Raw genomic sequence first — 27,851 nt, forward strand, 5'->3', positions numbered from 1 at the left:
TGAATCTCATTTTTTTCCCTCCAAAGAAAGAAATCGAACAGAATCTCTCACCCAATGAACCTTTGCCAGAATTGCTGTTAGCAAATAAGTCACAACTTTATTGTCTTCATAAATTAAAAAGCCAAATGGTATAGGGAGAAGAGGAGCATAGAAGAAAGCAAGAAAAAGATGCATGGAGAAAGAAAATTTAGTGGGAACCAAGAAAAACTTCTGGTGGTGAGGAGGAAGAAGTATGGGATGGGGCTGAACGGAACACTTCTCCAGCTGCTTCTGTCTTCAAAGTGACTTTTCAATATTGGCCTGATGGAAAAAAACAAGGTACACATCCAGTGGGAAATAAAATGTGCCAGAGTGCTTCCCAGATGATCCAGGCCTTATGAATGTCCCAGTCAAAGCAGGAAAGCTCACTAATGCGCACACTATCCTTTCCTGGTAACAAATCCTCTTCTTTCAATTCCTTTATTCACCCAGAAAGCAAAGAGTTGGGGGAAGGAACCAGAGGGTGAATGCTGGGAGAAACGTTGCCAATAAAATCCCAAAGCCTCAAGAGCAGGAAAGAAGACCCAAAATAGTCAAAGATCAACAGCCATAAGTTGCCAAAATTCTGCCCACTTTTTCTGGGTTAGGAAGCAAACTTATTTCCCACTGCTTTGGAAACAGTCAAACCTACTCTGTTCCCTTCCTCCAATTCTGGCTGATGGTGTATTTCTTTTCATTGTGTTTACATGTCATTGAAAAAAATTGTGATAAAAGGTTATCTATTTTCTTCTCTATAGTACAGTGCCAGGCAAGTACGCAACATGAGAGAAAATTCCATTCAGAGCATCCCTAGAAACTTCCTATGTAGGCATCCCATCAAGAGAACATCTGGTTGTTGGGACTCATTCCTGAAGATTTCTTTTCATCCCCCTCTGTTCTGTACCAGCCTGCTACCGGCCCTGCCGAAAAGGCAGGGACAACCCCTTTTACAAGAAGGCAAGAGGCTGGAATTACGCCTGCCAAATTTATAGCTACAAAAACAAACAAGACACGAACCAAGAAACAGGAGCTTTAAGAAACAGGAACTATCCAAGCGGTTGCCTTCAGCAAACCAGCCCTCCCACACATTCCCCTTATATAGAGTTCAGGGCGTGGCTTCTCTCTGCCTCCTTCCGAGGAGCCCCATTGCCTTCCTCTGTTTACTCCTAATTGACTGCCTCCTGCGTCGGGCGTCCTTGAACAGGGCCAGCTGTGCGTCATCTTCATCCACGCTGTCAGGCTCACACAGCTGGGTCTCCGTGGTGACCAAGTGGGAGGGGCCTGGCTGAGGGCTCTCATCAGCAAGATCTTCAACCCCCTCAGCAAGGTCTTCAACACCCCCCTCCTCCTCTGAGTCATCCGACCCAACTGCCGAACCCACAGGCTGACCCTGAATCACAACACCCTCCTGGTCCTCTCATTCTCTGCTAATTAAGGAAGCTGTCCAGGAGAAGGGAGACTTACCCCGAGGTGGTGCACTTGGTGGCTTTGGTCTGAATCGAGACAGGTTCTCTCCATCTAGAGAGAGAAAGAGATGCGTGAAATTAGGATTCCACATTTCATAGCTAAGGTTGAGGTTAGCTCAAGAGGAAAGGAGAGAAGTACTCATAACTCTGATTATAAAATCACAGGCAGAAATAGCCCCATTTCCATTATATGTGACTCCATCACTCAGAAATATTTTAATCTATTAGCTCACCTATGCTTAAGTGAGCTAAATATATTAAAATAATTCCTGAGAATGCTTTCCTCTTCAAGTTCTTAATATGGATTATAATGAGGACATTTCTAAGAAAATTGTGGCTCAAACAGGACAGGTAGGAAGAAAGAATCATTTAGATTTTCTGATAAAGGTCTTGCGAGTGGTAAAATCTGAATGCAGTCAGAGCTACTCATTACTCTCTACCCATCTCTCATTTCAGCCTTTCAACTCACCTTCTGCTCCTTCAGGAGCCTCCGATCCTTCTGGATGGTCTTCCTCTCCAGCTTCACCACTTCCTTCTGGGATAATTCCTTCAGTCTCAGTTTCCTCCCCAGAAACATCTGAGAGGGAAGCAGGGTGGGGGTGCAAAGCAGGCATATGTGAAAATAACAACTTTCTATTATTCATCTACCTTAAATCACTAAACATAGATTTTTCCAATGTGCTTTTTGAATGCTAACATTATGTAGACAGACATTTCAAAAATATATGCAATTCCACACTCATGATGCATAATTACCATATAGGTTTTGTATAATTTCCTTCCTAAGTCATACTTGTTCTAAATACATTTTTCAGAAAACAACCACAAACAAAAGCAAAAGGGAAATCAAATATTTTAATATTTCTGAGTAAAGAAAGTCCTTTAGTTTTAGTGTAAATTTGTTGGCCCAATTAATATCCTATCTAGTTCAATAATATCCTTTCATGACATGCAGGAATTCACTTTTAAAAGAGTTGTGATGCAGATTTACAAAAAAGGTTTAAAGAAAAATAACTTTTTTGTATATTTTTCCCAAATACACCAACACTAGGGCTTTAAACTGCGTGTATCACCTGGTTACTGATCCATTTTCTGGATTTGTATAATATGCTAGCTTTATATGTTGTGCAAATATAGACATTAGGCTTTTAGCTGACTCAGGTATGTTGTCTGAACCAGCCACAAAATTCTTTATTGGGTTGATGCTGATGTTGATTTTTGCACCATGAGCCAAATATCTATTTCCTTCAAACCCCAAAATTATATAAATGATATTGTGGGTCTGCAGAAATATCTCATTACACATCAGTCTTGCTTTCAAATGCCTGCTGTTGAACTACTGAGTGCTCCAGACAATGACTTGTCATTTTATGCTATAGGAATTTTGTTAAGTCAAGTTCAAAATGGCTTGGATCATTCTCTTTGAAATACTCTAAAAATTCCATCTATAGCCTCTCCACCAATAATCCCATGGCTCCTTCTTCTCCATTCCTCAAATCACTGATCGTTGCAATGCCCCCTTCCTTAGATACAGGCTTTTTCACCCTACAGAGTTAGAGTTAAGGTTTCAGTTCCTTGGTGACAAATCCCTTCTTAGACAGGGAACGCGTAACTTAATGAGAAACTAAAAAGAATGGCACTCAAATGGAGGAACAGCAGCAAAATGTTTCAGTCCAGCCACTCTCACCTGTCTGAAATTCAATAGTTCTCAGCATTTCAGCAACATGATCTACATTGATAGAGAAATGCTCCATGTTTTCATAGCCAGGCTCAGGTCGGCTGCTCATGGATACCTTGGACATATCTGTGATCCTGTAGAAAAGAGGCATGGTGAAGTCTATCTGATGCATATCTCCTTCCACCAAAAGAGTAGAGATGGGAACTGGCAGTGGGCAGCAGAAGATTCCTTTCTCTCCAAAATGACACAATAGTGTGAATGTGATTGGCTATTTTTGACTCCTCCCTTCTTTCTCTAGTCTGCTTCCAGCAAATAATGAACTAAAGACGTCCCCACCAAGATCCTGGGAAGTATCATTCCAGCTGCGCATAGCATTTTTCTAAGGCCAGGTATCATGGCTTACTGCTGCCAATTGTGACTTCTATCAAAATGTTCTATCAATCTAAGTAAAGTTAAACTTAGGTAGGGGAGGAGCACGAGGAAGAGCTCTCTATTATTTCAAAACATATGAAGTATATGTTTATGTGTTTGTGTAGGAAACAAATATTTGAAAGCTATAAGAAAATACGTTTTCTGTTATTGTTTTCATTGCTCTGTCCTATAGAGAAATTGTGTGATTTGATCTACTGTTAATGCTAACTTACAGCAGCATCTTACTGAAAGTGAACAGAAGGCAAAGCTGTTTATTTAGTCTTGGGCTTAACATTTAGTTGACAAAGTTTCTTCAGCCTTAGACATAATACTTAGTTGCCGAAATCTATGTTGAGAAAGATTCCTGTGTGACTCAGAAGCTGGCTCCAGAATTGTAAGCATGGATATGATTCAGAATAACGTTAACATATCAACCTGCAAAATCTACAGCACTGACTAATCCTGAATCCAGAAGGAATCCCACTGCTGTGGTTGTTTAAGGAGGAGAGGAAGATTCCAGTGAGCGTAAAATAACAAATCACAAATTTGTGGGCTTTGGAGAGACAGACACCAGCCTAACTGGATCAAAGAACAGAGTATGAATTACTCAGAAGTGAACCTCTGTTTAACTTTGCTGTTGATTAACGGGTTAACTATTTTTTCTTCATGTATATAATGTATGACATATCAGACTGGGTTGCAATTAGATGCAGCAGTTTATAAATCTTGGACCTGTTTCGTAAGAGGGAAAGCTATTGTTACATTTGTCACTGTAGAACAAGGGGAGAATAATATGTGGTTTTGTTTTTTGTCCATTTAACTCCCATTTTTAATTGTCTAGTTTTGTTTTGTCCTTGTTAATCTTGTTTTTTTTGAACTTTGTATTTTAATCTTCCGAATAAAATAAAAAATACACACAAAAAATGAATTTCTGATATCTTGAGTGCTACTGTTGAGTGCCAGTTGGGCCACTGAAGGATGATATTAAGGCTCAGGGCCTGGACCTTTGCTCCTGTTGCTTCTACTCACTTTTTGATCAGCTCCTTTGACTGCTGCAGGAAAGAAAGAGAGAATCTTCAGCATCAATGAAGCAGAAAACAACTATCTCCCCAAGTTTTAAATCACCGAATCTTCCAAGTTGCAAGTACGATTCTGCTTCTCTCCTTCCCTTACCTGTTCATCCTTAAGAAAGCTGACAGTATATCCTGCTTCTTGCTGATTGACTTAAACTGGCTCCAGGCTTGCCCTGGTCCCCCACCCTGTCCTGCCACACCTGTATGCACCTGCAGATAGAGGGCCATCTGGGGTTCCTCCATGGACTGGATGGCTGACTCAACCAGCTTAGAGGAGACCTCAAGGTGGTCGCCATATTGCCGGATGAGCCCCCGCACCCTTTGGACTTTTTCCTCTTGCTCTCGTCCAATTTCTTGCAACAGCTCTTTTTTGCGTTCCTCCAGGATGCTGTACAAAGAGTCAAAGCGCAGACAAAGATGCTGCTTCTGTCGCCGAGCATTATCCTGCCAGAGATGGAGTACATGAGCTATTATTTTAAAAGTTCTATTTCCACCACATGTTAAAGTTAACTAAATGTCATAATGAGATCAATAAATACTACAAGTGTACGTTTCCCTGTTTTTCCTCTTATTTGCTCCCAGAAGGCTCCAACTTTTCTCCAACTTTCATATGGGAGAAAGAAGGAAGCTTACAGGTAACTTACGACCACAATTGAGTCCAACATTTTCATTGCTAAGCAAAGCAGTTGTTAAGTAAGTTGCACTGCATTTTTCATTTTTTTTTGGCAAGTTGTTAAGCGAATCGTTGCAGTTGTTAAGTGAATAATAATATCAGTTGCCAAACACCTGAATTTTGATCATGTGACCATGGGGATGTTGCAGCAATCATAAGTCATTTTTCCCAGTGCCATTGTAAATTTGAACAGTCACTAAATGAATAGTTGTTAGTCAAGGATTACCCGTATTGGCATGTTGTGCAGAAATAAATATCTCTAGAGAGCATCCAAAAAATAAATTGAATGATTTTATCCTCACCTCAATAGTTTTACAGATCTCTTCCATTTGGGTGATGATGGCTTGGATACGGTCATTCCCCGCCACTAACATGGCAATGCCATCACTCAACTCTCCCTGCAGACATAGGAAGGGGAAACTTAATGGCTGGGCTCACACTACTGAACGAAATGCACAGAATAAAACAGGTATTCATAAAGCCTGTCATGCCTTAGCAAATATACAAACTTACTGTAATAGACATATTGTAATGGCCCAGCTCACACTGCTCATTAAGGCAACACTCCAAGCCACAAACTACTCAAATTCATTTGAGACTTGAAATGTCTCACTTGAAGATATGCATAGAGGCTACATTCTGAGACTATGCCTTGATGAGCCATAGACTAATACTGCTGCATGAATTTAGCTTATGGCTCATCAGGGCTTAGTCTCAGAGTCCATTTCCCCCAAAGTCTAACTCTATGTATATGTTCAAGAAGACAGGAAGATTACAGTGCAGGGGCTGTGGACATGTTTCTGCTTCTGTTGCTTGATTGTGCAGCCAACATAATGAGTAACAGGTTGGATGGAGTAATTCTGGGGAATCTTCCCTCTTGAGATCAAGGAAGAGGATGACGCAAGTCATAAGGTGACTGAAAGGCCCACCCTGGATGGGCTCTTGTCCAAGGAAACAAGGAAGTAGTATGGAAGGGAAGCAGCGGAGAAGAGGAAAAACCCCAATCAACACTACCTGGGTGCTCATGATCCAGGCACTTTCTTCCATACCCATAAACATACCTGATACATGAATAGGTTATTTGTGGTCCTGACAATTCTCCTATGTGACAGCTGACTCGGAAACCAACATTTTAAGACATAATATCAGCCCTGGATCACAATGCTGTTAATTGCTAAATTGGGCAGCAGCATCTAACATGTGTAACAGTTTCTCCCCCACAAGACTCAGACTATTTTTGCTCTTTTGGACAGCATTGCTGGTAGCCTAATTTAGCAAACTATGAGTAGAAAGAAGACAGGATCTTCTCCTTTCATTTCCCCTCTTTCTCTCCCCACCACCACTCCTTGTACCTTCTGGCGCTTATAAATGTTGGTCAGAGGAGCCACTTCACAGTCTTTGTGGGCTCCAAAGACTTTGCACATAGAGCAGGTTGGAACTTCACAGTTCAAGCAGTATATGTTGATCTTTTCATCTTCGTGTTCTTCACACATCAGCTGCTGCTCTGCCTTGGTATGGAGAGGCCTGGCCACAGCATAAACAGAGATTGAGAGAGATGTTGAATGATCTACCCTGGCTCAAAAGCCTTTCTATTTTTCTTAAGGTCATCATGTCAACTGATGCTCCTTTTTGAAATAGTGCAGCATGCCAAGAGGCCCAATTTTTATTTCCAAAGAAAAATATTTTAGCCCTTTGTGTTCCAAACAGACATTCAGGTAAAGGTGGGCAGCAAGGAAACCTTAGGATCTGAGATGGAGATGGATTTCAGTTTGGTTCCATGAAAAACATGCAGTGACCAAGAGACAGCCAAGGCTTTGGTTCTACCATCAATGCTCAGCTACCATGATCCTTCCTTTGGTTGATGATAGCAATGCAACGTTAGTGTAATCAGCATATCTGATAGCTTTATATGATTCAAATTATTGATGAGTTTAACCCTTTTCTTGGTACCGTGTTTAGATTAGGTTAGGTATTTAAAGAATTATATTCTTTTTCAGTGCATAAAGAAGAACCAAATCCCAAAGCAATTTTGAAAATCACAATGTGTATAGGGGAACAGAGTCTTTTTGAAGAAGCACCCATGCAAAGAGGATCTCTTCTCCTCCCTGACCAGCATTTTATGTAAGCCTGGTGGTAGGTGATGAGTTCCACTGAGGACATAGCAAACTAGATCTGTCTGAAGGATCAGACATGATATTGCAGCAGATCAGCAGCCAGAGGTTGAATTCTGGCCAACAAAATCTCTGGAGACAAAGAGAAATTGCAACATTACCTACTAATACTCTGGACAGCTGCTCCTCATGTGTAAACTGCAGTAATTAAGGTTTGTTCAGGTAGCTCACAAGTTGAACGGCTGAGAATTGAATCCACCAAGCTCACAGCCATAATATAGCCTATATTATGGACACAAAGTTCTGCCAAGTCTCATTTCTTAAACACTTATGGAAATTGCTTTTTTACTGTTTTTCAACTATTAAGAACCTTCCAACTGACAAGTCTTATAACATGCACTGGGGGACTTCCCTTTAATCCTCAGCAAAATAAGTTTTAAGATAAGTTTAAGAACATAACAATTGTCTGTGTGTTGGGTAGAGGGAGGATAATCAGCAGAAAAGCAATTAGAATGTTATTCAGTAAATGGACTAAAGGTCCAGATGGATTTGAAATAAGATTTTGAAATTAGTTATAAGAATCTTTCCCATGAGAAAATACTGTTATTTTGAATTCTTAAAAGAAAATATAATAAAATGGAAACTTGAGAGACACTAGAGAAAACCAAAGGCAACTAAAGATTACAATTAAAGGACAAGAACACTTCAGTTTGACTTACTAACACAGAATGGAGCAAAATACAAAATAACATTAAACACATCAAAGGATATTTTTGAACAATGGATCCAGAATTTAATTTTAGAAGTGTCTACCACTATAGATAGACTGTGTTCAGATATTAAGGAAGAAGAACAAGTTGTCCTGGATAAGACTGATCTAAAAGTGATATCTGAAAATATCAAGCTTCAGGGAAGATATGGAAAAATATTACATTGGATATACAAATTAATTCAGTTTTTAATAATTAAAAGGGATATACAAATGACAAATAAAAAGAACTTGGATAAATTTCTTATATTGGAATTACAAAACAGACCTGAAGGATTTTATGAGAAGCAACAAAGAAAAAGAAAACAAGCCATAGCACATTCCTCTTTCTGCCCTTTCTATTTTTTCATTTTTTAAATTTCTGGTAAGCAATTTTTATCTTTAGAATTGTAATGCTCAGTGCTTTTTTTGTAAAAGAAAAAGGTGCCGGAACTCACACATGTCATACAACCCGCCTTGCCTATCCTACAAGGTTCCATCCAAAAAAGGTGCCGGAACTCCAATCTGAGCGTTCTATGACAAAAAAAGCCCTGGTAATGCTTAATAAATTTATTTTAAAAGACAGCTTTGTAATAGGTCATTAACATGACAAAGGGCTGGCAGAAGCATGCCTTTATTTTTTAAAAATAAATATTATAATACCGGTATCACATATTAGGCTGTATTGTTATTGGTTTCTCCCTTTTTTGGAATAGTGCATGAGAGAGAAAATACGTTTGCAAAAGTGAGAGGAATATTTTGCTTGCCAGGAATGTGAGTACCCTACCCTTTAAACAGATCTTGCCACCAAAGATTATGAATACAGTAATCCAGTAATACTAAAATCCTACGCAAATAAAGAACTGAGAACTGGTATCAGTATTAGCATGCCTTTCTGAAAAACAAGTTCTAGCTTTGGGGAGGTGGCTCTGTCTAATCCTTACAGATTATGAACTCTGCTCTTGTAAGAGCCAACAGTGTGTTAGATATACAGGCTGGCACGTATCTGGATGTATTAAGTAGAAAAATGCATATGAAAGCAAGAAAAGCATTTAGGAAGGAAGGTGATGCGGAAGTAGGAAGGATAAGATTTGAGAGGCCCAGCCAAGGATTCAATCTCTGACAGGCTTTGAAAGAGGAAAGAGAGTTGAAGTAATCAAAAGGAAAATTCTGGTTCTAGTCCTTTATTTGGAACACAAAGATTTTGGAGCAACAGAAAAGTCTGAGCACAACAGGCATATCTCAGGTGCAGGATGACTACCACCAGTGTTGAAACAGAAATCATGGGACTCTACACGTAACTTACCGAGAGGATTCTTGCTTGTAGATATCAATTATGTTTTCCACCAAAAGGTTGCGTTGCAGGCCATAAACTCCATGCCGGTCCAGCACGACTTCATGCCGACAGGATGGGCACCGGAATCGGCCTCCTGAGGACACTGAAGTAGATCCACGAGACTGCCACAGGGGGTTGGAGGCCTGGCAAGGACGCGATGGGAAAGTTGGTCTTGCTGAGGTTCAGTATGGCTTACTTACCCATTTCTTAAAAGTGTGGCTCTTCTAGGAAGCAGCAACAGAAACCCAGGAGGGCATTCTGAACACCAATAACATTCCTCAACCCCAGGACAGGTCATGCAAATAGATCCTCCACCAGCTACTATTACAAGAGTTGGCAACTGCAGAGATCACTGCCATAGGCAGACATTGGCAAAGGATTATTCTCAGCCATCCCCTGGCCTGAGTCCCACTTGCCAGAGTAACTCGCCATACATGGTAACTCATTCTCCAACTCACATGTGAGTTCTAGGATATATTCAGACAGTTGAAGGATGGTCTAGTAGTGACTAAGAAGTGCAAAAGTTAAATGGGACAACCTCACTCTTCCAACAGGGTCTTACAAGTTTGGTATAAGATGTGGCCACTTGGAAGAGAGAGCTCCTTTAATTGATAAATAAAATAAAGTAAAATAAATATCTAAATTAGATAACATCCCATCTCCTTTGCTCCCTTCCTCTTCATCTTGGTCACTTTAATCTTAGCTGAATTTTAAATTTAAGATACCTATTTATTGTTTCAATGTTTGACATGGCATTTTTATTCAATGATTGTAAACTGCCTAAAATAACCTTTGGTGAGATGGGCAGCACATAAGTAAAATAATAAAATAAAATAATAAAGCAAAAATAAATAATAAAATAATATAGAACATCCTGAGAAATATTTTAATGCAATTTTTAATTTATTGTTTTTTATATTTTAGCTTTTGAAGAAATTTAATAAATTGTATTTTTTTTAAAAAAAGAAAATCCTAGTCTGAAAATTACAACTGTTGTTGTTTACACTGAAAACTCTTGGATGCATTACAAGGCCTTCAGGGGTCAGTTGGCTTCAATAGTCTCTCCTGCTCCAATATTAGAGCAAATAGCAGTGAAATGAAATTTGAGCCAAGAAGCAGAACAAAAGCACTGATTTGACAATTTGAGGTCTGAAAGAAATTCTTTTAGGTAAAATACATAAGACACCATTTAATTCAAAGGAACAAATTAATACATTTTCCTTCTGAGGGAAAGATATTGAAAGAATGCTGTAGGACTTTCTTCTGGGCAATAGGCAGTTCTATCTTTTTTATATAAATTAATGTGCTAAGGGCCTATTTAAGTGCATGGAAATCTTGGGTGGATTTTCCTTACGTGTGAATGCTATACCAGGAACTGCCCATGGAAAAAAAAACAGGTAGTTATTTCACTGAATTTTAACACAATGTAGTTAAAAGTGAATTAAATTCAATGAATATAAGATGTCCCATATATTCAATTTTCCCTTGCTACATTAAAAAAGGAACATTCAGAAAGTCTTTGCAGAAGGCCTAGAGTTTGAACGAGGAATGGTCATCATAGCTGACCTTCCCACAAGATGAGAAGAACAGATGATACTAGAGAAGGTAGAATTCTGATTCAAAGAGATATCGTGTACACAAGGAATTAAGGTCCCAACCAACAGAGTGAAATTCAACAGATCTTTATGTGCAAAGGAATAAAGCCATAGGAAAATGGGGATTTAGTTTGGTAAAAGTACCGAAGATGAGTAGTAAAGTCTCAAAGTGGCTAAAAAAAATGCTTTAAATGATTATTGTCTCCAGATCACAGACAAGTTCTACTTTGCTCTGCACTAGTCAATCCATGTTGCTTGGGATACATTTCAAGCAAAAGGCAGCATATTTTAATAGGTTAAAAACAGAGACAGGAAGCAAATAAAAAAGCTAGCACTGCTTCCTGCAGCACACTGGACTCTTACATGGTTTATTTGTGGAGTGAACCCAACAAAAGTGAACAATTTTACACAATATATTTTATTTGTGGCCTCTAGGTGGCACCGGTCATGCACAGATTATTCTTCCTCTGCAAAGAAGTAACCTTACTCTCATTCTAATTAACATCACTTCTTTCCTTCTTATTTTTGTAAAAGTGCAAAACATGCACTTTTGTTAGTTTTGTTAAAGTCATTTTGTTTAATGAATTTAAAGACTATATCTTGGTGTCTTGCCTTTAGAGATGGTCTAGATTGCTTAGTTTTCTCAGAAAAGGATTTAATTCTTGAGCCTTAAAGGGATCCCACAATTCTGGTGGTGTTGATGGACATGTACACAACAGGCTTTATTTTATTTTATTTTAATCCCATTTATATCCCGCCCTTCTCCGAAGACTCAGGGCGGCTTACAATTTAAGCACAAACCAATGTGCTTAGCAATAGCCTTCATTCTATGTATATGCCTGCTTATTAGGGCTTTTGCCCCCCCCCCCAAGCGGCATTATTACAAAGTCAGCTTATTGCCCCCATTTTACCTACCTCGGAAGGATGGAAGGCTGTCAACCTTGAGCCTGGTGGGATGCGAACCTGCACTAATTGCAGGCAGCTGGTGTTACTTAAGGAGGCATTAGCCCACTGCGCCACCAAGAATCAAGATTTAGATTTTCTAGAATTTGTCCAGAGAGATACAAAATCCTAGCAATGGTGGTAAGGGTGGCATTTCCTCACTAGGATCATAAACAATGCCAGGTAACCTCTTTTTCTGTTGTGTCCCCATAATGTGGCTTTCATCTCATACACCACCCATACTCAAGGCAGATTTAAATTGTTATTTGCTGTTTAAAGTAGTGTTCCCTTTTAAGTAAGGAATAAAAGCTCTGGCTGTTTTACTGTGGGTACAACTGACTTGTAACCACAATTGGGACAGTGATTGTTAAGTGAGAACACCCAACTTTATCATCTTTTTTGCCATGGTTAAGCAAATCACTGTAGTTGTTAAGTGAATTGCATGGTCATTAAGCAAATCCAGCTTCCCCTATTGACTTTGCTTGTTGGAAGTCAACTGGGAAGGTGAGAAATGGCACTCACATGACCCTGGAGTTCTACAAGCATCATAAATAAAGTGTCCAAATTTTGATCACATGGCCATAGAGATGTTGCAATGGCATAAGTGCAAGGATTAGTTGTATGTTTTCAGTGACTTGTAACTCTGAACAGTTTCTAAAGAAACGTTTGAAAGTTGAGGAATATCTGCATTGCACAAAACTTCCTAAATCTGATTGCGAGATGCCTTTACTCCTACTATACACAGCAGCTGAACCTATTCAGATGGCTCTGTCTTTATTATTTTTATTATTTTTACAAATAACTCAAGACAGCAAATTTATCCAGCACACCTTCCTTCTTCTATATTCCCCACAACAACTCTGGGAGATGGGTTGGATTGAGAGAGAATGACTGGCTCAAAGTCATCCAGCTGGGTTTCACGGCTGAGGCGTGATTTGAACTCAAGATATCCTGCTTTTGAGCCTGGCGCCTTAACCACTAGACCAAACTGGCTATAAATTCAACATATTTGTATAAATGTAGTCAGCATGTAACTAAATGAGATCTAAGACCCTTTCTTTGGGTTAAAACTTTTATTTCCCACCTTGTGTTATACTTTCTTTAGATCCTAGCCAAACTGTAACAAAACAAATTATAACCGCAGCAGCCTATTTGAACAACTCACAAAAATCATCATACGCAAATCCTACTTAAATCGGTAGGATATTTTCCCCCAAATATGTTCCATTTCATCATCCAGTTCTCAATTCTATTTCTGTGTTCTTTTTCATGTTAGCCATTGTAGGTACAGGGTAAATGAGACTATCTCATTGTTACTGCCTCGAGAAAGTGGCAATGTATAGAAAATGCTCTGTAGGAGGAAGCATTTCATTGTATCAATTTCATTCTCCTCAGTGATGATACATATAAAGGCAACAGACCCTCCCCCCACACCCCTTTTCAGGCCTGTTGTAATGACCTTGCCAGGCTGATGCAAAGCGTGGCCATCCTGTCCCGAAGCTCACAGCTAGTCTTGTACCCCTCCCATTTTGGAGCTCCTGCTCAGCACAACACACAATGTCCTTCCTATCCCGTCTTCCAAACTCTCCCTTAAACTATAAACACATTGGCCTTGATACCTCAGTCCTTTTCCACAAAACAAGATGCAACTGGCACTGCAATACTTCAGAGTCCTCTATTGCTCCTCCATCCCCTTCTCTCATTAGCCTTTTTAAGTTTTGGGAGGCAGATATTTCCCTTTACTGATGTTACTCAAAAAGTGCCATGAATATTAATGGCTATCTATAAGCAGAGAATACATAATATTTATTACATAATTATCAAAAATTATCCTTCGCTCAGAAATGGCTCGGCTTTTAGAAAGGCATCACCCGGAACGACCAGAATCCCTTTCACGTTATGCTTATCCAGAGCATTCATTGGGCTTCTTGCTCACCTGAAAGATATCGTTGGCACACTTACGACAGAGGTTGTGTTGGCAGGGCAGGATGACCACTGGTTTGGTGAACATCTCCAAACAGATGGGGCAGATAAGCTGCTTCTCCAGGCTATCCATGCTCTGTGAAGTCCCCAGCATCGGCTTGAAGCCCACGGCAAAGTTCATCCCCGCAACACCAATTCTTGCCCACAGCGCACTCCAATAGGCTGGATGGATGACCCCCCTTAGTCCCTTTCCCTAAGTCCCAATGCCTGCCTTGCCAGTCTCTGCTCCCTCTGCCTGCCTGCCTGCTCCAGCTCCCCTGCTTTGGCAGTACTGGCCTCTCTCCTTTCTGCCTTTTACACCTTGGTCTCTTCCTATTTTATTTCCACTGGGGGAATTTCCCTCCGTCCACCAAGCTTGCTTCTCTTCTTCTAGTTTGCCTGTCCAGATCTTGACTTCTTTCTGACATCATTCCGTGTCCTGAGCCTACAAGGCTATTCTTAGTAGGTCACATGACCCTAAAGGAATCCCAGCTGCCATTTTTGTCTCAGTAAACGGTGCGGGGGCAAAGCAACAGCTGTCAACGAGATCAGGTGACACTTAGTCACTATTCCACAACAAGCGATGATACCTTCAAAAGATGGCTGGCAGACTGGGGGGTGGGGGAGCATCCAGTGGCATACTCTTATGCTATATCCAAAACAGTAAGATTCAAGTATTGCTGGGGGAAAGAATTAAATCTTTTCACATATTGGATAAAAATAAAGATCTTCCACTAAAGTGTAACTGGATGTTATGTAACTGCCTGGGATCAGATAACAATTCGAATTGCAAGCATCTACTAAGGCAGTGTTTCCCAACCTTAGGAACTTGAAGATGCGTGGACTTCAACTCCCAGAATTCCCCAGCCAGAGCTGGCTGGGGAATTCTGGGAGTTGAAGTCCACGCATCTTCAAGTTCCTAAGGTTGGGAAACGCTGTACTAAGGAATAAAATAAATTCTCTTATTTGCATTTCTTCAGACAGGTTTCATGAAATACTACAAACTGAGTTTGCAATTATGAAATTTAGGAATGCTGTGAATATGTAAGTGGCTGTCAGTCTCTTTTTTTGCAAGGGCAATTAAGCTATTGGCTCCTGGTTTGATTGTACTTGAGACATTAGACAGCATACTTTTCTCAACATTCAAAATGAATCATCAAAATATTAAGAGGAAACATAAAATTGCAATCGACTTAAAAGATAACCTTTATAAATATTTTGAAAAAAAAACCAAGTCTTGCAACTATAAATTCAAACCAATTTATAGCCATTAGCCAAGGACACTTAAAAAGCTACCTCTTTGAATCACACCAACCAGTCTTAGCAACATAAATATCTAAATCAGTCTTGCAGATCCTGGAGCCTTCCAAATAGGATTCCTGGAAGTTGAAATCCAGATCTGGATGGTTCCCAACTGGGGTTGGAGTGAGAAGGCTGATTAAAAATATTTGGGCTATTTGGGATAAAGAAACAGAAATCAATATTGTGTGCTCTGACTCATTAAAATGGATACATTGTAGTTTGGGAGGAAAGTATTCTCTGCTAATTACACAATAGTTTTAAGCCTCTTTATTCGAATAAACTTTTTACTGGGGAGACCAATTGGAAAATTGTGTAGAAATTCAGGCTACATATTACAAGTGAGATTTCCCAATGTTTTTATTACTAACTGGCTTAAATGTAAGCCGACTTCACTTGCATAGCCTGATGGGTGGACGAAATAAACATTTGAGTAAATTACGTATAGTATAGGAGAAATTTATTTTTTTATAGGTTCTTCTTTCCGCATATATATATATATTTAAAAAATCATTAATACTTATAGAAACATTTGTTAACTGCCTTAGTTTGACACAGATCATTTCCATCCATTCTTGCCTCTTCAGATGGATCACAGTTCTCCAGGATTTTAGTTTTCCAGCCCTGCTTCTTATGAAATGCCAAAAGATGGATCTGGTAGCTTCTGCAGGAAAAGCACTCACCACTGACTGAATTCATCCTATTGAAATGCTACATGGGATTAGAATACTTGGAAAGGCTTCTTATAAAAGATTTATGTGGACTTAGTGCAATAGCTAAAAGGCTTTTAGCTTACAACAGAAACAGAACATTTTATCACCGATGTCCAGGACAAAGAAAAATCACCAATGATCACTATTAAACACCACAGGATATTGGTGCAATGGACAGAGCCTGGGATATGCTTGGAATATGCAAGAAAAAGCTAGAAAATTTTGCATTAAAATACACACACTGATTAATATCATCTTAACAGATTAATATACAATGAAAACCAGCAATTTTTCTTTTGGGACTGATGGACAAAGAGTTGGAAAAGTAATGGAACTTTTTATATGCATAAAGATTATTGTATGCATAAAGATGGAAGGATTCAGCATTATCCCCAATGGAGGAACGTTTGGTAAAAATGATGGAACTTGCTGAGATGGCTAAATTCATTTCTTTGGTTAAGGAAAAGACAGTATCTAGGTTTATGGCTAACTGGAAATCCCTTACAGACTTTTTGCATGAAATAGAAAAAAAGGAAATGATATATGGTTTTGATGATTAAACAGGATATAGAAAGAAGAGAGGTATGTTGTAACCATAGAAAAAAGTTGTTACTGTTGTAAAGAAAATTGGAAGCTATTGCTTTATATTTTTCTGTTTTTCTTTCTTGCACCTTTCTTTGATTTCTTTTTCTTTATATTACTTTGTGTTAGTTTTTTATATTCTCTAAAAATATTTAATAAAATTATATATAAAAGGAAACGTTCTTTACAATAGCTTGGACCTAAACCTGATTCTCAAAGCAAAAATGTGTGTTTGATTACTTCTTCCTGACCCATTTATTATTCTTCCAACTGTGGAGAATAGTCACTTCTTAATACTTACTTTTCTGCTAAAGCAGGGAGGAGATATAGCCAAATTAGTACCAAAGTAATCATTCTTAAGCGATATAATACTATTAAGACTGAATAGACTATGCAGTTTTTAGGCAAGGCTAGGTCAAACATGTTAAGTTTTAGAATAGAAAACTTTTGTAATTATAAAAACATACAATTTCAAAAGTTGATACAGATACCCATTTCTTATATTACTCTTGACAATATTCAGCCTCTGCTTCTATTTTGTTGTCAAAAAGTTCATATGATTAAGAAGTTGTAACGTTCAGATACATTCTTTGGGGCAGGGTTTCTCAACTTGGCTGTTTCAAAAAGTGTGTAATTCTGGGAGCTGAAGTTCACACATCTTAAAGGTGCCACGGTTGAGAAACACTGCTCTCAGGCAACGAAACAACAAATTAGCTCCATCACCTATGTGACAGTCCTTTAAAAACTTGAAGTATTTAAAGTATAAAAGATGACTATAGCAAACCAGGTCAGATACGGAAGACTGGAAGTTAAGCCTTTCCTTAGAAGCCTTAATCTTTACATGCTGCTACTGGCTCACATATGGTAGCTCCTGATGCCATTATTTATCTGTTGTGGGCACCTTATTCCACCCCAATGTGTGCAAGAAAGGGCCCTCACAACCTGTGTTGTCTAATGACAAAAGATCAAAAAGCAAAAAAGCAAATTTCTATCTTATCACTTCCTGATCTTACAGCTTATGACCATTCCCACCAGTTATATACATTTTGATCTATATGTATTTCTTGTAGATTTGATTTAGCACTCTTGATAATTTAAATATCAATATTTAAACATGGTTTTAAATATTGATTCTGTTTTCCAAGGCACTCTCAACATTTATTCCTTTCTAGGGCCTGTTTATAAAAATGTTGAATAGATCATATAAGAACTCTGGCGTACTTCACACATACCCATCCAAGTTAATGTGCAAGTTAAATATTCATTGTTGGTATGGTTGCAAGGCCAGATATTGATCCTTAAATAGCATAATCTAGCCCACAAATATATAAACAATAGTAATTTATTTCTTGCCTTGTTCTACTAAAAAGTTCAGCATATAGGGAAAACTAGGATGCCTCTGAAAGGCCAAGCAGAGATTGCATGGCAAAGCACATAAGACCTATCCTAATATTCCCAGGAAGGAAGGAATACATCCTAAGGAAACACGAACAAAAAACAGTTCTTTCCTTCAGAAATATTTAATTGTGTTGATAAAATCCTAACATATTTTTATCACAGTGTGAAAAATGCTCTTGGCCAGTACTGCCCCGCAGAAAAGGATTCAGGGCAGCTCAAGAGGCAGGATGCTACACAGCAACTAAAGCTCTCTGGAGCAGCAGTTCATCATGGGAGATGATGAGCAATACCAACTTACCAGGCAGCACTCCAAATCCCACCATATGTCACACTACACCCTGAAATGCAGCTTGGCACCAATGCATAGGTCAGAAAGGGCAGTCCCAGTTACCAGGGGACAGCCCTAGCAGAGCAGTTTGCCTCTCTGACACTCGGAGGCGTGGAGCTCAATATCCCCTCCTCTATCATGAGTTGGGCTCTGGCTGGCTTAAAAAAAAATAAATACCAAGATTGGAAGGAGAAAGAATGACTGAGGACAAAGACTGCTGGCTGGCAATATTCATCCATTTTCTTTTCCTCCACTGCTCAACAAAGAACCGTTCTGCTGCAGGAGAAGGGGCTGCTCCTTGGGTCCAAAAAGGCAGAGCTCAAGTGTCTCTCTTTCCTTCAAGCCAGCCCCTTGCAAGGTCTGAGTATGCCCGTGGCCATGTTCCCTGAGAAGATTTATGACTCTGAGGCAGGCATTCAGGCACCCTCACCAAAGTCACTGCACAGCACCACAACTGGAGAGGGAGCTCTTTGTCCAGAGTCCAAATGATTGGTAATTCAGACCTGGGCAGGGTGTCTCTGGAATGGTGGCTGGAATAGGAACTGTGCTGTGACTACTGGAAAGTGAACTCTGTTGGAGGGAAAGGGAAAGTGAGGTTAGAAAAGGAGCAAGAAGCTTTAAAGCAAGTTTGCCTACTAGAAATGGACAGATGTTTGTATTAGGATTAGCAAATGTCTACTGTTGATCTGTGGGCAGCATTCAAGATCTGGAGAAAAGGATCTCTCTCTTTCTTCTGAATAGTCTCTTCCAGTGCTAACCAGTGGACCAGTCACTAAAATAGATGAGACTGAAAGGAAGCCAAAGCAACTACGGATACATAAAATAAGATATTTGTTCAGGCTGGCCTTAGCATTAGAGATTTATCTAGAGTAGCATTTCCATCTGAGCAGGTATCAATATCGTTACCAATGCAGAATGACTGCATCTGAAGGTATTCTTGGCCGTGGCTCCCTTATCTTCTACTTCGCCCATCTCCACATTCAGTCATCTGCATCAATCATCCAGATAAATCTCAGGCATGTAACTATCACTTTGTGAATTGGGCAACAACTAGCCAACTCAATTTATCCACATGCCCTTTGCTTGGCAAGGAATTTGTTCCCTGAATGTGTATTCAACAAGCCCAGTCATTACAACAGTAAGTTTCTGCGTGTGTATCCTCAGATTGTAGTATTAGTACAGAAAGCAGCAGCATTCCATTCCACAGCAGATTTTAACCCACCATAGACCATAGACCAGTGATATTCTGGAGAAACCTCGTCCTTGCTGAAAAAGATCTTAGAACTAGCCAAGGGATTCCACTCAAGGGACTGCTACACAGTAGGATATGGTGAGGCAAAGGGCCACAAAATCCAGTAGCACAAAGCTTCTTTTGGACCCTTCTGAATCTAGACACCAGCTGTCAAAAGTCTCCTGTAGCTTCCCCATGACTTTCCCACCACACACCAGAGATCTCGCCCTGCTTACAAGGTCATGGCTTGCGGGACTGATTCTCATCTGTAGTATGCAATGTTGTATTTGCTGTCGGCTGCATTCGGATAGCATCGCCACCTAGGGAAGGCACACAGTATATCACGTCCATTAGCAGCAGTTTCATGTATTTGAAGCAAAGGAGCAGGAGGAAAACACAACTCTCAACATTCCATAACAGTAATTATTTGTCTATGCCCTAGACCTGAGATTGGCTGCATTACAGGGGGAGGGGAGAGGGTCTAAACTTAATAGGTCGGGGGGACGGGCTGAGGGTCTTAGCTTTCAGACTGGTTATTATTTATTGTCTGGAATATTCACATTACTGTACATGGGATACAAAAAAAACGATAAGAAATAAAAATATGAAATATAAAATATAAACAAATGCCTAGATTACAGATTTAAAAAATTGCTTCATTTGTCACAGCCAGGAAATCAGCAAAGTCTCCATTATAGGCTTTATTTTGGCACTGTCACTATGTTGGATAGATTGTTTTTTGGCATTGCAGTCACAATTTGCTGGTGGTATTTTGCCCCACTTATAGAGGGCATCACACATCTACCATAGCCAGTGAGCACTTGGTTCAGTGTTGTCCATATTACACGATTTCAAGTTGACTAGAGCAATGGATGCAATCAAATCGCACATGGGATTTTATTATCGTTTTTGTGAGGACCCTCAGGCTCTTCTCTTTTAAAAAAACTGTATTAGGCTTATGTTAAGGTGTGTGCAAATTCCATTGGCTCAAGGACTATGCTGGAAACTTTGCACAGTATGGTATTACCAGATGCAGGTAAGGCCATGATCTTAAATTCTTTGCATTTCTTAAAGGGTGAAATGCTGCACTCTTCTGCTTTTTTAGCTCCCTTAAATTCCCCAAATTCCAAAAATCATTGAATCACAGAGTTGTGGATTTTAAAGAGGTCACATGGATCATCTAGTGCAGGGGTGTCAAACTGCCGGCCCGCGGGCCAGACGCATCACGAAGAAACCGCGCCTACCCCATTGCCGGCAATGGGGAAAAAGTTCTGATACGTCGCGCGATGTCACGTGACATTGCGAGTTTGACATATGTGATCTAGTCCAACCCTGTGCTCTATGTAGGAAAACCAATTAAACTATCTTTGAGAGATGACTATCCAGCCTTTTCTTAAATATCTTCGGGGATTGGCAAACCCACAATGTCAGTAGCCAGATTGTTGTATTGTTGTACAGATTTATCCCCCCAGGAAGCCCCCAGGATTTCTTTAAGTAAAAAATAATATCAACATATTCTGAGGAAATGTAAAAGGTATGAGCAAACCGTGAGGGTTTATACTGCATTTGTTACACCTCTGTCTTAATGCAGATTTTTCTTTGTATGTTTCCTGTTCAAATCACTGGAAAATAGTGCTGACCAAGTTTAGATCAGCATTGTATGCCACTTTCAATCATAAGAAACATAGTCTGTGTGGAATAGTTTCCATTTTTCCTAGTAAATCAGAAAACCACAGAAAAACCACCAGAAAATTATTTTCCTGTTATTAATTGAAGAAGCTAAATAATGTGTTGTTAATAAGCAGCCAGCTAATTACTTGATCTCCTGCTGATCAGAAGCTAGCAAGACGTTAGTACTTGCAAGAGGTCTCTGGAAGGCAGGAAATGAGGGAACAAAAGGGCAGAACTCATGTGAACATGTTCTGTGCATGTGAGGAGACATACAGGGTGCATCTGACATATCCTAGAAAGAGGTGCATATGCCAAAAACTCCACTAACATTTCCCTTGGCTCTGGGGGGGGGGGGTCAGCAAGTGCACGAAACTGAACTCCATCCTTATCCCAGTATTTGCCATAACAATCTCACCATTATCTTCTGCACGGATCTGGGCCTCCAGGTCTTCAGGATTGACATACTTGTAGGACTCATCGTCTTCAGGTGGGCGGCATTTCCCACAGCAGAAGCAGCAGCAGCAGCAGCAGCAGCAACATGTAAAGATGCCACAAAACGCTAGTAATGTCTGGAGAAAGAGTACAAATGATAAAATTAGTTTCCTCTTAAGAACAGTCAATATCAAACACTCATTGTCACAGCAATAGCTGGCTTCTGGAGAAAAAACAAAACAAAACACCTATTTGTTCCTCTTCCATGAGCCCACCTACCTTGAACCAACACTTGGACATGAGGAAGTAATACTTCACACTTTCTTCCCCAAACTGCTCAGACACATAGAGTCCCATGGAGCCGTATTCATCATAGAGACGCCTCTTGTTCTCATCACTGAGAATTACATTGGCGTTATTGATCTCCTTGAACTTGTCTGCTGCTTCTGGATTATCAGGATTCTTATCTGGGTGATATTTCAAAGCCAGTTTCCTGGGGAGAAAGGTGTGGGTTTACATATTTAAGTCACATTAGCAAACATCCTCCAAAGGGTTAACAGATTATGAGCCCTCAAAGCTCAGGGAAGTCAACAGCTCCTTCTATAGTAAGAGCTATTGACTGGGCTCAGTCTCTCCTTCTGTCTCCTGGTAAGACCAGTCACAGAAAGAGGCTCTAGACAAATGGCTTAGAAAAAAAGCATCATGGTCAAAAGCAGAGTTCTCAAATACCATCACTAGACAGGGTCTCTCAGTTTTAGCAACTTGATCTCCCGTCTGGGCCACTGCAATGTCCTCAACATGGGGCTGCTCTTGAACAGCATCTGGAAGCTTCAAGTGGTGCAGAATGCAGCAGCACAAGTTATTCTGTGCATCCAATGTCCACGTTCTATGAGCTGCATCGGTTGCCAGTGTGGTTTTTGGTGTAATTTTTAAGAGGGATGGGGGGGGGAGGGGAAAGATTCCATAACGTGGGTGCCGTGGCAGAGAAAGTTCTCTAACAGACAGGACCCGTGGCATGCCTTCTCTTCAAATCTGATGGAATAGGCAGAGGTGATCAGGGAGAGGCAGTCCCTCAGATATTTCACCCCTATGCAATGAAGTGATTTAAAGGTTAAAATCAGCACCTTGAATTGGACTCGGAAGTAAACTGGCAACCAACATAGCTTGGAGAGCAAAGGTATAACATGTGCCATTCTAGGGATACAGATAATTGCCAGCGGTGCTGTATTTTGCATCGTCATACAGTTGATACCCCAGGACTACTAAATGAAAGACTACTCTGCATAAACCCAGCCTGTAGAATAATGTAACATGTTCCAAAAGTGTAATCCTTAATGAACAGAATAGCAGAAATGCATTTTCTGAATCCCAGAAACTTGATTTCTATTTAACACCTTAACCAAAGGTATGCTAGTCAATTCTGTAAATATACCCACAAATTTTAGCAGTGCTAGCCTGCTGAGGGGTTATCAGAGACCTCTGATGTTAGATGATAAAAGTTCCCCTGCCTGGCTTCTTTCTAGGGTACAGGAGGAGGCAAAGCATTCTGTATCTCTGTTTGTGACAATCTGCTTATTGTTTTATATGAAGTTTCTGGTTGCCTCCAACTATCACAAGAACCAAAGCAAGGGGACTCCTGTGAAGTCAAACATCTTGGAAATAGGGAAAGCTGACTTAAAATCCAATCCGAGAAAGACAGAATAGGTACCCAACCTGTATGCTTTCTTGATGTCTTCTGGGGAAGCACCCTTTTCCAAGCCCAGGATGTGATATAAGCTCTCTCCAGCCCGTGACATCTTCCTCTGTGGCCGGCCTCCTTCCGCCATCTTGTTCTAAATTAAGCAGCAATACAAAGGGCTGAGCTATAGCACAAAAAAGGTGGGTGTCATTGCAGAAGAGAGTAAATGCTTATAGATCAGAATGTCAGTTGCTACACAGGGGTGCAGATAACCCCTGCTCCACATCCCACTGTGAAGGAAGCAGAATCTGGATAGTATTCGGGGAACGCATCTTGTGCTGTGGAAAACTCTTGCTCATGTCCTTTGCTTGAGGATTATATCTTAGTCTGCTAAAAGGATGAGAAAAGAAACCTTATGTAACAGATCCTAATTCTGTGGTCCTTGGTAAACTGCCCTGGCATGAGGAGAAAAAATGGGGGAGGGGTCAAATAAACAGATACCTTATTCATCAGAAAGTGAAGAAAAATATAAAGCAATGACACCACCATGCCAGGTTTTGCCCTGCTGCTTGTATAAAGCAATGCGGGCCAACAGGATGGAGGACATGTTTTCCCTTCCCTCTTTGGTAAATAATTTGCCTTAAGCCAGAGAATTTACGCATTTTGAGTCCCATTTTATTCAGCTATAAGTATAGAAACCTTCAACTCACTGCCTAATCCTCAAATAAGGCTTCAGCTCTTCTTGGTGCTTTGAGGCTGTTTATTCATGGAATCAGATGACAAAACTGGGCAAGATTCAGTTTTGGTTCTAGCCTTGGTCTTCTGCCTCAGATGAACTGGCTCAATGGACAAAATAATGACATGGCCATCTGGGTCAACAGAAGCAGCTGATCTGATTTATGGCAATGGTTATTATTTGGAGCCAAAATGAATATTATTTATTAACACTGCAGGGCAGTGGTTCAGCTTTTCTCCAAGTACTTGCAGCTTCACCTATTTTAAGTCAGAATTTTTCTCTAAGCCCAGCCTCCTGCTTAGTACACAGTAAGGCCCTCCTGTTGTGCTACCAGCCAGCAAAGTTAAGACAGCCTGAGCAGGCTTTGCAAGACTGAATGTCTTAGTCAGATTAATCCCCCAAAGGCTGAGTCATTTCATTTGAAATGCCAATGGAATGAGGCTGTCCTGCACCAGGCAGAGGTTGGGTGAGTTTTCTGCAGTCATCAACATTGAACACTGCTAGTAGTTAGGACAGTAAACAGTGAGCGTGTGTTAAATGGAAGTTAAGAAAAGTAAGATCCTATTATTTAACTTCCTAAGCAAGAATTGCAGTATATATGTCTAGCAACTTTCAAAACATTTTGCTAGTTGCCTTGCTTAATCAGTATTTGTAAGCTGCTTGTTTCCTTTAATTTATGGGCCACAAACACATTTATTCATAGCCAGAAATCCATTTAATTACAGTAGCTGAACAGAAAGGCTCTGGAAAAAACGGTATTCTTTCTTCTTCAAACCAAAGTTAGAGCCAACCTTATAAAATATTGATGCTCGGTTCCAAAAGCTTGTGGAAAGATAAAATCAAGATCTGCAGGTTACAAACTTTCCAGTTGATTTCATTTTCCAAAACAGCTCCCGTTTCAAAACAGAGAAAGAAAAGTACACTTTTAGGCCCATCCTGTGTGTGTTTTCAACCTTAAGTGCTTACTTTATCTTAACAACACAACAAGAAAAGACACAGCACAACTCAAATTGCTCCCTGTCACCACAAACAAAAACACAACTAGCAATGTTAGTAGGCATGCAGTGTTTTGGGGGCTTTAGTGTGTCCTGAACAGATACAATCAACCCTGTCACTTCAAGAGCTTTATATGACATTATCAAGATAAGGTCAAGATGAAATCATAGTCATCATCCTACTGCATGAGATCTCCACATAGGCTTATGGAACTTTCTTCCTCTTCATCCTCATTCCTCTTCCTCCTCTTTAATTCTGAAGTAACGTCAATGTACAGTAAACTTTATTGCCACCTACTATATATATATATATATATATATATATATATATTTCAAAAGCTAAACTTCAACAACAATTCAAGAGTCTTATTTTTGCATTCCACATCCAAAAATATTTCCTGCCTTCTGCTAAACAATTTGCATTTGCTCCTGGAGATGGCCCTGTGTATTCAGGAAATAAACTAATCTGATTTCTGAATTGTCTGAATTGCAAACTTCCAAGCTTCTAGCATCTACAGCAAGTGCTCACTACATGGGATTCTGTATATCACATTTTCCAAAACCATCCCATTCTTAATATTAATCACAATTTTTTTAATCCAAAAATTGACAATCACCTCTGTACAAGGTATTTTCTTCCATTATTCCCTGTATAAGTTTACAAAGAACAGAAATAAGTACAATCTTCTATTATCTAAATAATGCCCAATTTACCCAATACTATTATTATGTATTTGCAATGTATGGCAGTGAAAGTTGGACCATAAAAAAGGCTGAGCACCAAAGAATTGAGGCCTTTGAACTATGGTGCTGGAGAAGACTCCTGCGAGTCCCTTGGACTGCAAGGCGATCAAACCAGTCAGTCCTAGAGGAGATCAACCCTGACTGCTCTTTAGAAGGCTAGATCCTGAAGTTGAAACTTCATTGGCCACCTAATGAGAAGGAAGGACTCACTGGAGAAGAGCCTAATGCTGGGAAAGATTGAGGGCAATAGAAGAAGGGGACGACAGAGAATGAGGTGGCTGGATGGAGTCACTGAAGCAGTAGGCGTGAGCTTAGATGGACTCCAGAAGATGGTAGAGGATAGGAAGGCCTGGAGGAACGTTGTCCATAGGGTCGCGATGGGTCGGACACAACTTCACAGCTAACAACAACAACATTATTATGTATCATAGCTGAATTTCTTAAAGGGACAAAATAACACAAAACAAAACAACCAACATTTTGTTATCAGCCCTCCTTAGTTTAGTAAGAAAAGAGGATGCACCAAAACAGCTGAATCCTTATTTCCTTTCTTGCTTGCATTACCCAAAGGAATCAGACATTCCATGATTAACCTGCTTGTTCTGGATATCCCAAATTGATTAGTCATTATGCAGCCTTTATAATTAAACTATGATTAGCTTCTAAACTGTAATTACAGCCTGGAAAGGTTTATCCATTATATTGATAAAAATATGCAAAGTTCCCTATTTGCTACACTGACTCCATAGAATACTCCAATATTTTGGTAGCAAAATAGGCAATGGCTTGACTCATAAGAGGTTGAAAATAGATGAGCTATAAAACAGTTGTTCTCAAAATAAATTATACAGCAATGGAAGGTCTCTGGTGCCTGTTTCTCCTGGACAACCTGCTTCTTGGCTCATTCTCCATGTCAAAAACTATTTAAAGTATGCTCCAAGGCATAATTTATGGTACAATTTTTCAGACATGTTCCATGGCAATTCCATTAGAGACTAAGCTTAAAAAAAAGTTCACTGAAACGGCCAATCGTCTATCAATTTTCTATCTATTTGTTTCTTGATTTACCAGACTCTATACTCCTGCCACCCAGATATCTTAAAACTTCCTTTTTTGCAGCTTCGATAACTTTTCATATCCGATTCCTGTTTTTATGCTGTGACAGGTCGCTCTCTTCCTTGCAATGGCACCGTGTAATTTTCACAGTCCCTGACATGTTAAATAGTGCCAAATTCTTGCTATAGAAATCAAATAAACACATACATAACATAACACACATATTCCCCACTTTTGCTATCCCTAATAATTCCCCATCCTTCCACAAACCTGGATTTCTTCGGTTTCGCCCTGGATCCGCCTCTCCTTCCCTCTTCAGTCGCCTCCTTTCAAAGTCCAGTTACCTTTTACCTACAGTACAGAAACCGCTGCCGTCACTCCTTCGTACAGCGTTCGCCTAATCTCTCGGGCCTAACAGTTTACGTCCAGGAAAATCCTATTATTTCCGCCCGTCGATCCTACTGATTTAATCAGTTTGCAACTCCCTTAAACTGCACGGCGCGCGTCTCGCGGAGGACAAGGAGAGAGAGAGGGGGGGAAAAAACAGCTCCTCTCTCACGGAGATCCAGCAAAAGATCCGCCGGACACTCAAGCCACGTCTCCCTCCGCCACTCGCTGCTTACCCCCGGACAGGCCCTCAAGCCCACCTACCGCTGGCTCGTTTGTTCCGCTCGCAGAAAGTGACCGGCCGACCGGCCGACAGGGTGCTCACTGCGCAAACGCGGAAGTGTTTACGGTAGATTAGACGCAGCGTTTCCCAACCTTAGGAACTTGAAGATGCGTGGACTTCAACTCCCAGAATTCCCCAGCCAGCTATGCTGGCTGGGGAATTCTGGGAGTTGAAGTCCACGCATCTTCAAGTTCCTAAGGTTGGGAAACGCTGGATTAGAGAACGGCAAATTGTGAGTTTGCGCGGCGGGAGGAATCCGCTGGAGTTCACGCCGAAGAGTTGGGTAAGAAGCTTGCACAGTCCAC

At 40.2% G+C, this 27,851-nt stretch overlaps 2 protein-coding genes across 6 annotated transcripts; both read right to left on the reverse strand.

Annotated features, from left to right (window-relative positions):
- Positions 1–77: 77 nt before the first annotated feature.
- TRIM54 (tripartite motif containing 54) lies at positions 78–14,517 on the reverse strand. 2 transcript variants are annotated; one of them, XM_083362904.1, is made up of 10 exons: positions 13,988–14,517; positions 9,485–9,657; positions 6,672–6,843; positions 5,622–5,717; positions 4,857–5,090; positions 4,603–4,625; positions 3,172–3,296; positions 1,954–2,061; positions 1,483–1,536; positions 78–300 (listed from the first exon to the last, which is right to left on the reverse strand). In XM_083362904.1, exons 1-10 carry the CDS (start codon positions 14,153–14,155, stop codon positions 290–292), a joined length of 1,164 nt encoding a protein of 387 aa, XP_083219030.1. In that variant the 5' UTR covers positions 14,156–14,517; the 3' UTR covers positions 78–289. The 2 variants fall into 2 exon arrangements, with proteins under 2 accessions (XP_083219030.1, XP_083219031.1); XM_083362905.1 differs by lacking the exon at positions 13,988–14,517 and adding an exon at positions 13,671–13,866.
- Positions 14,518–15,755: 1,238 nt separating this feature from the next.
- Positions 15,756–27,595, reverse strand: DNAJC5G (DnaJ heat shock protein family (Hsp40) member C5 gamma). Of its 4 annotated transcripts, XR_014490738.1 has the most exons (8): positions 27,528–27,595; positions 27,147–27,227; positions 23,381–23,499; positions 21,947–22,160; positions 21,651–21,804; positions 19,801–19,884; positions 18,511–18,903; positions 15,756–16,012 (listed from the first exon to the last, which is right to left on the reverse strand). XR_014490738.1 is itself a non-coding variant. In XM_083348652.1 (7 exons), exons 3-6 carry the CDS (start codon positions 23,491–23,493, stop codon positions 19,805–19,807), a joined length of 561 nt encoding a protein of 186 aa, XP_083204778.1. In that variant the 5' UTR covers positions 23,494–23,499; positions 27,147–27,227; positions 27,528–27,595; the 3' UTR covers positions 15,756–18,903; positions 19,801–19,804. The 4 variants fall into 4 exon arrangements, 3 of the variants coding, with proteins under 3 accessions (XP_083204778.1, XP_083204780.1, XP_083204779.1); XM_083348652.1 differs by having other exon boundaries at positions 15,756–18,903; XM_083348654.1 differs by lacking the exon at positions 27,147–27,227 and having other exon boundaries at positions 15,756–18,903; positions 27,528–27,568.
- Between the last annotated feature and the right edge of the window lie 256 nt (positions 27,596–27,851).

This window comes from Vipera ursinii (assembly GCF_947247035.1).
Source record: "Vipera ursinii genome assembly, chromosome: 1".
NCBI lineage: Eukaryota > Metazoa > Chordata > Lepidosauria > Squamata > Viperidae > Vipera > Vipera ursinii.

Excerpts from the sequence above, each read along its gene's own strand:
- TRIM54 (XM_083362904.1), bottom strand. The coding sequence starts at position 14,155 with ATGAACTTTGCCGTGGGCTTCAAGCCGATGCTGGGGACTTCACAGAGC. Across the intron at positions 5,091-5,621 it reads AGATCTGTAAAACTATTGAG|GATAATGCTCGGCGACAGAA; the intron begins GTGAGGATAAAA and ends CATCTCTGGCAG. Across the intron at positions 4,626-4,856 it reads AGATGGCCCTCTATCTGCAG|CAGTCAAAGGAGCTGATCAA; the intron begins GTGCATACAGGT and ends TCTTTCCTGCAG.
- DNAJC5G (XM_083348652.1), bottom strand. The coding sequence starts at position 23,493 with ATGGCGGAAGGAGGCCGGCCACAGAGGAAGATGTCACGGGCTGGAGAG. Across the intron at positions 21,805-21,946 it reads TGTCCAAGTGTTGGTTCAAG|ACATTACTAGCGTTTTGTGG; the intron begins GTAGGTGGGCTC and ends CTCTTTCTCCAG. Across the intron at positions 19,885-21,650 it reads GATCCGTGCAGAAGATAATG|GTGGCGATGCTATCCGAATG; the intron begins GTGAGATTGTTA and ends TGCCTTCCCTAG.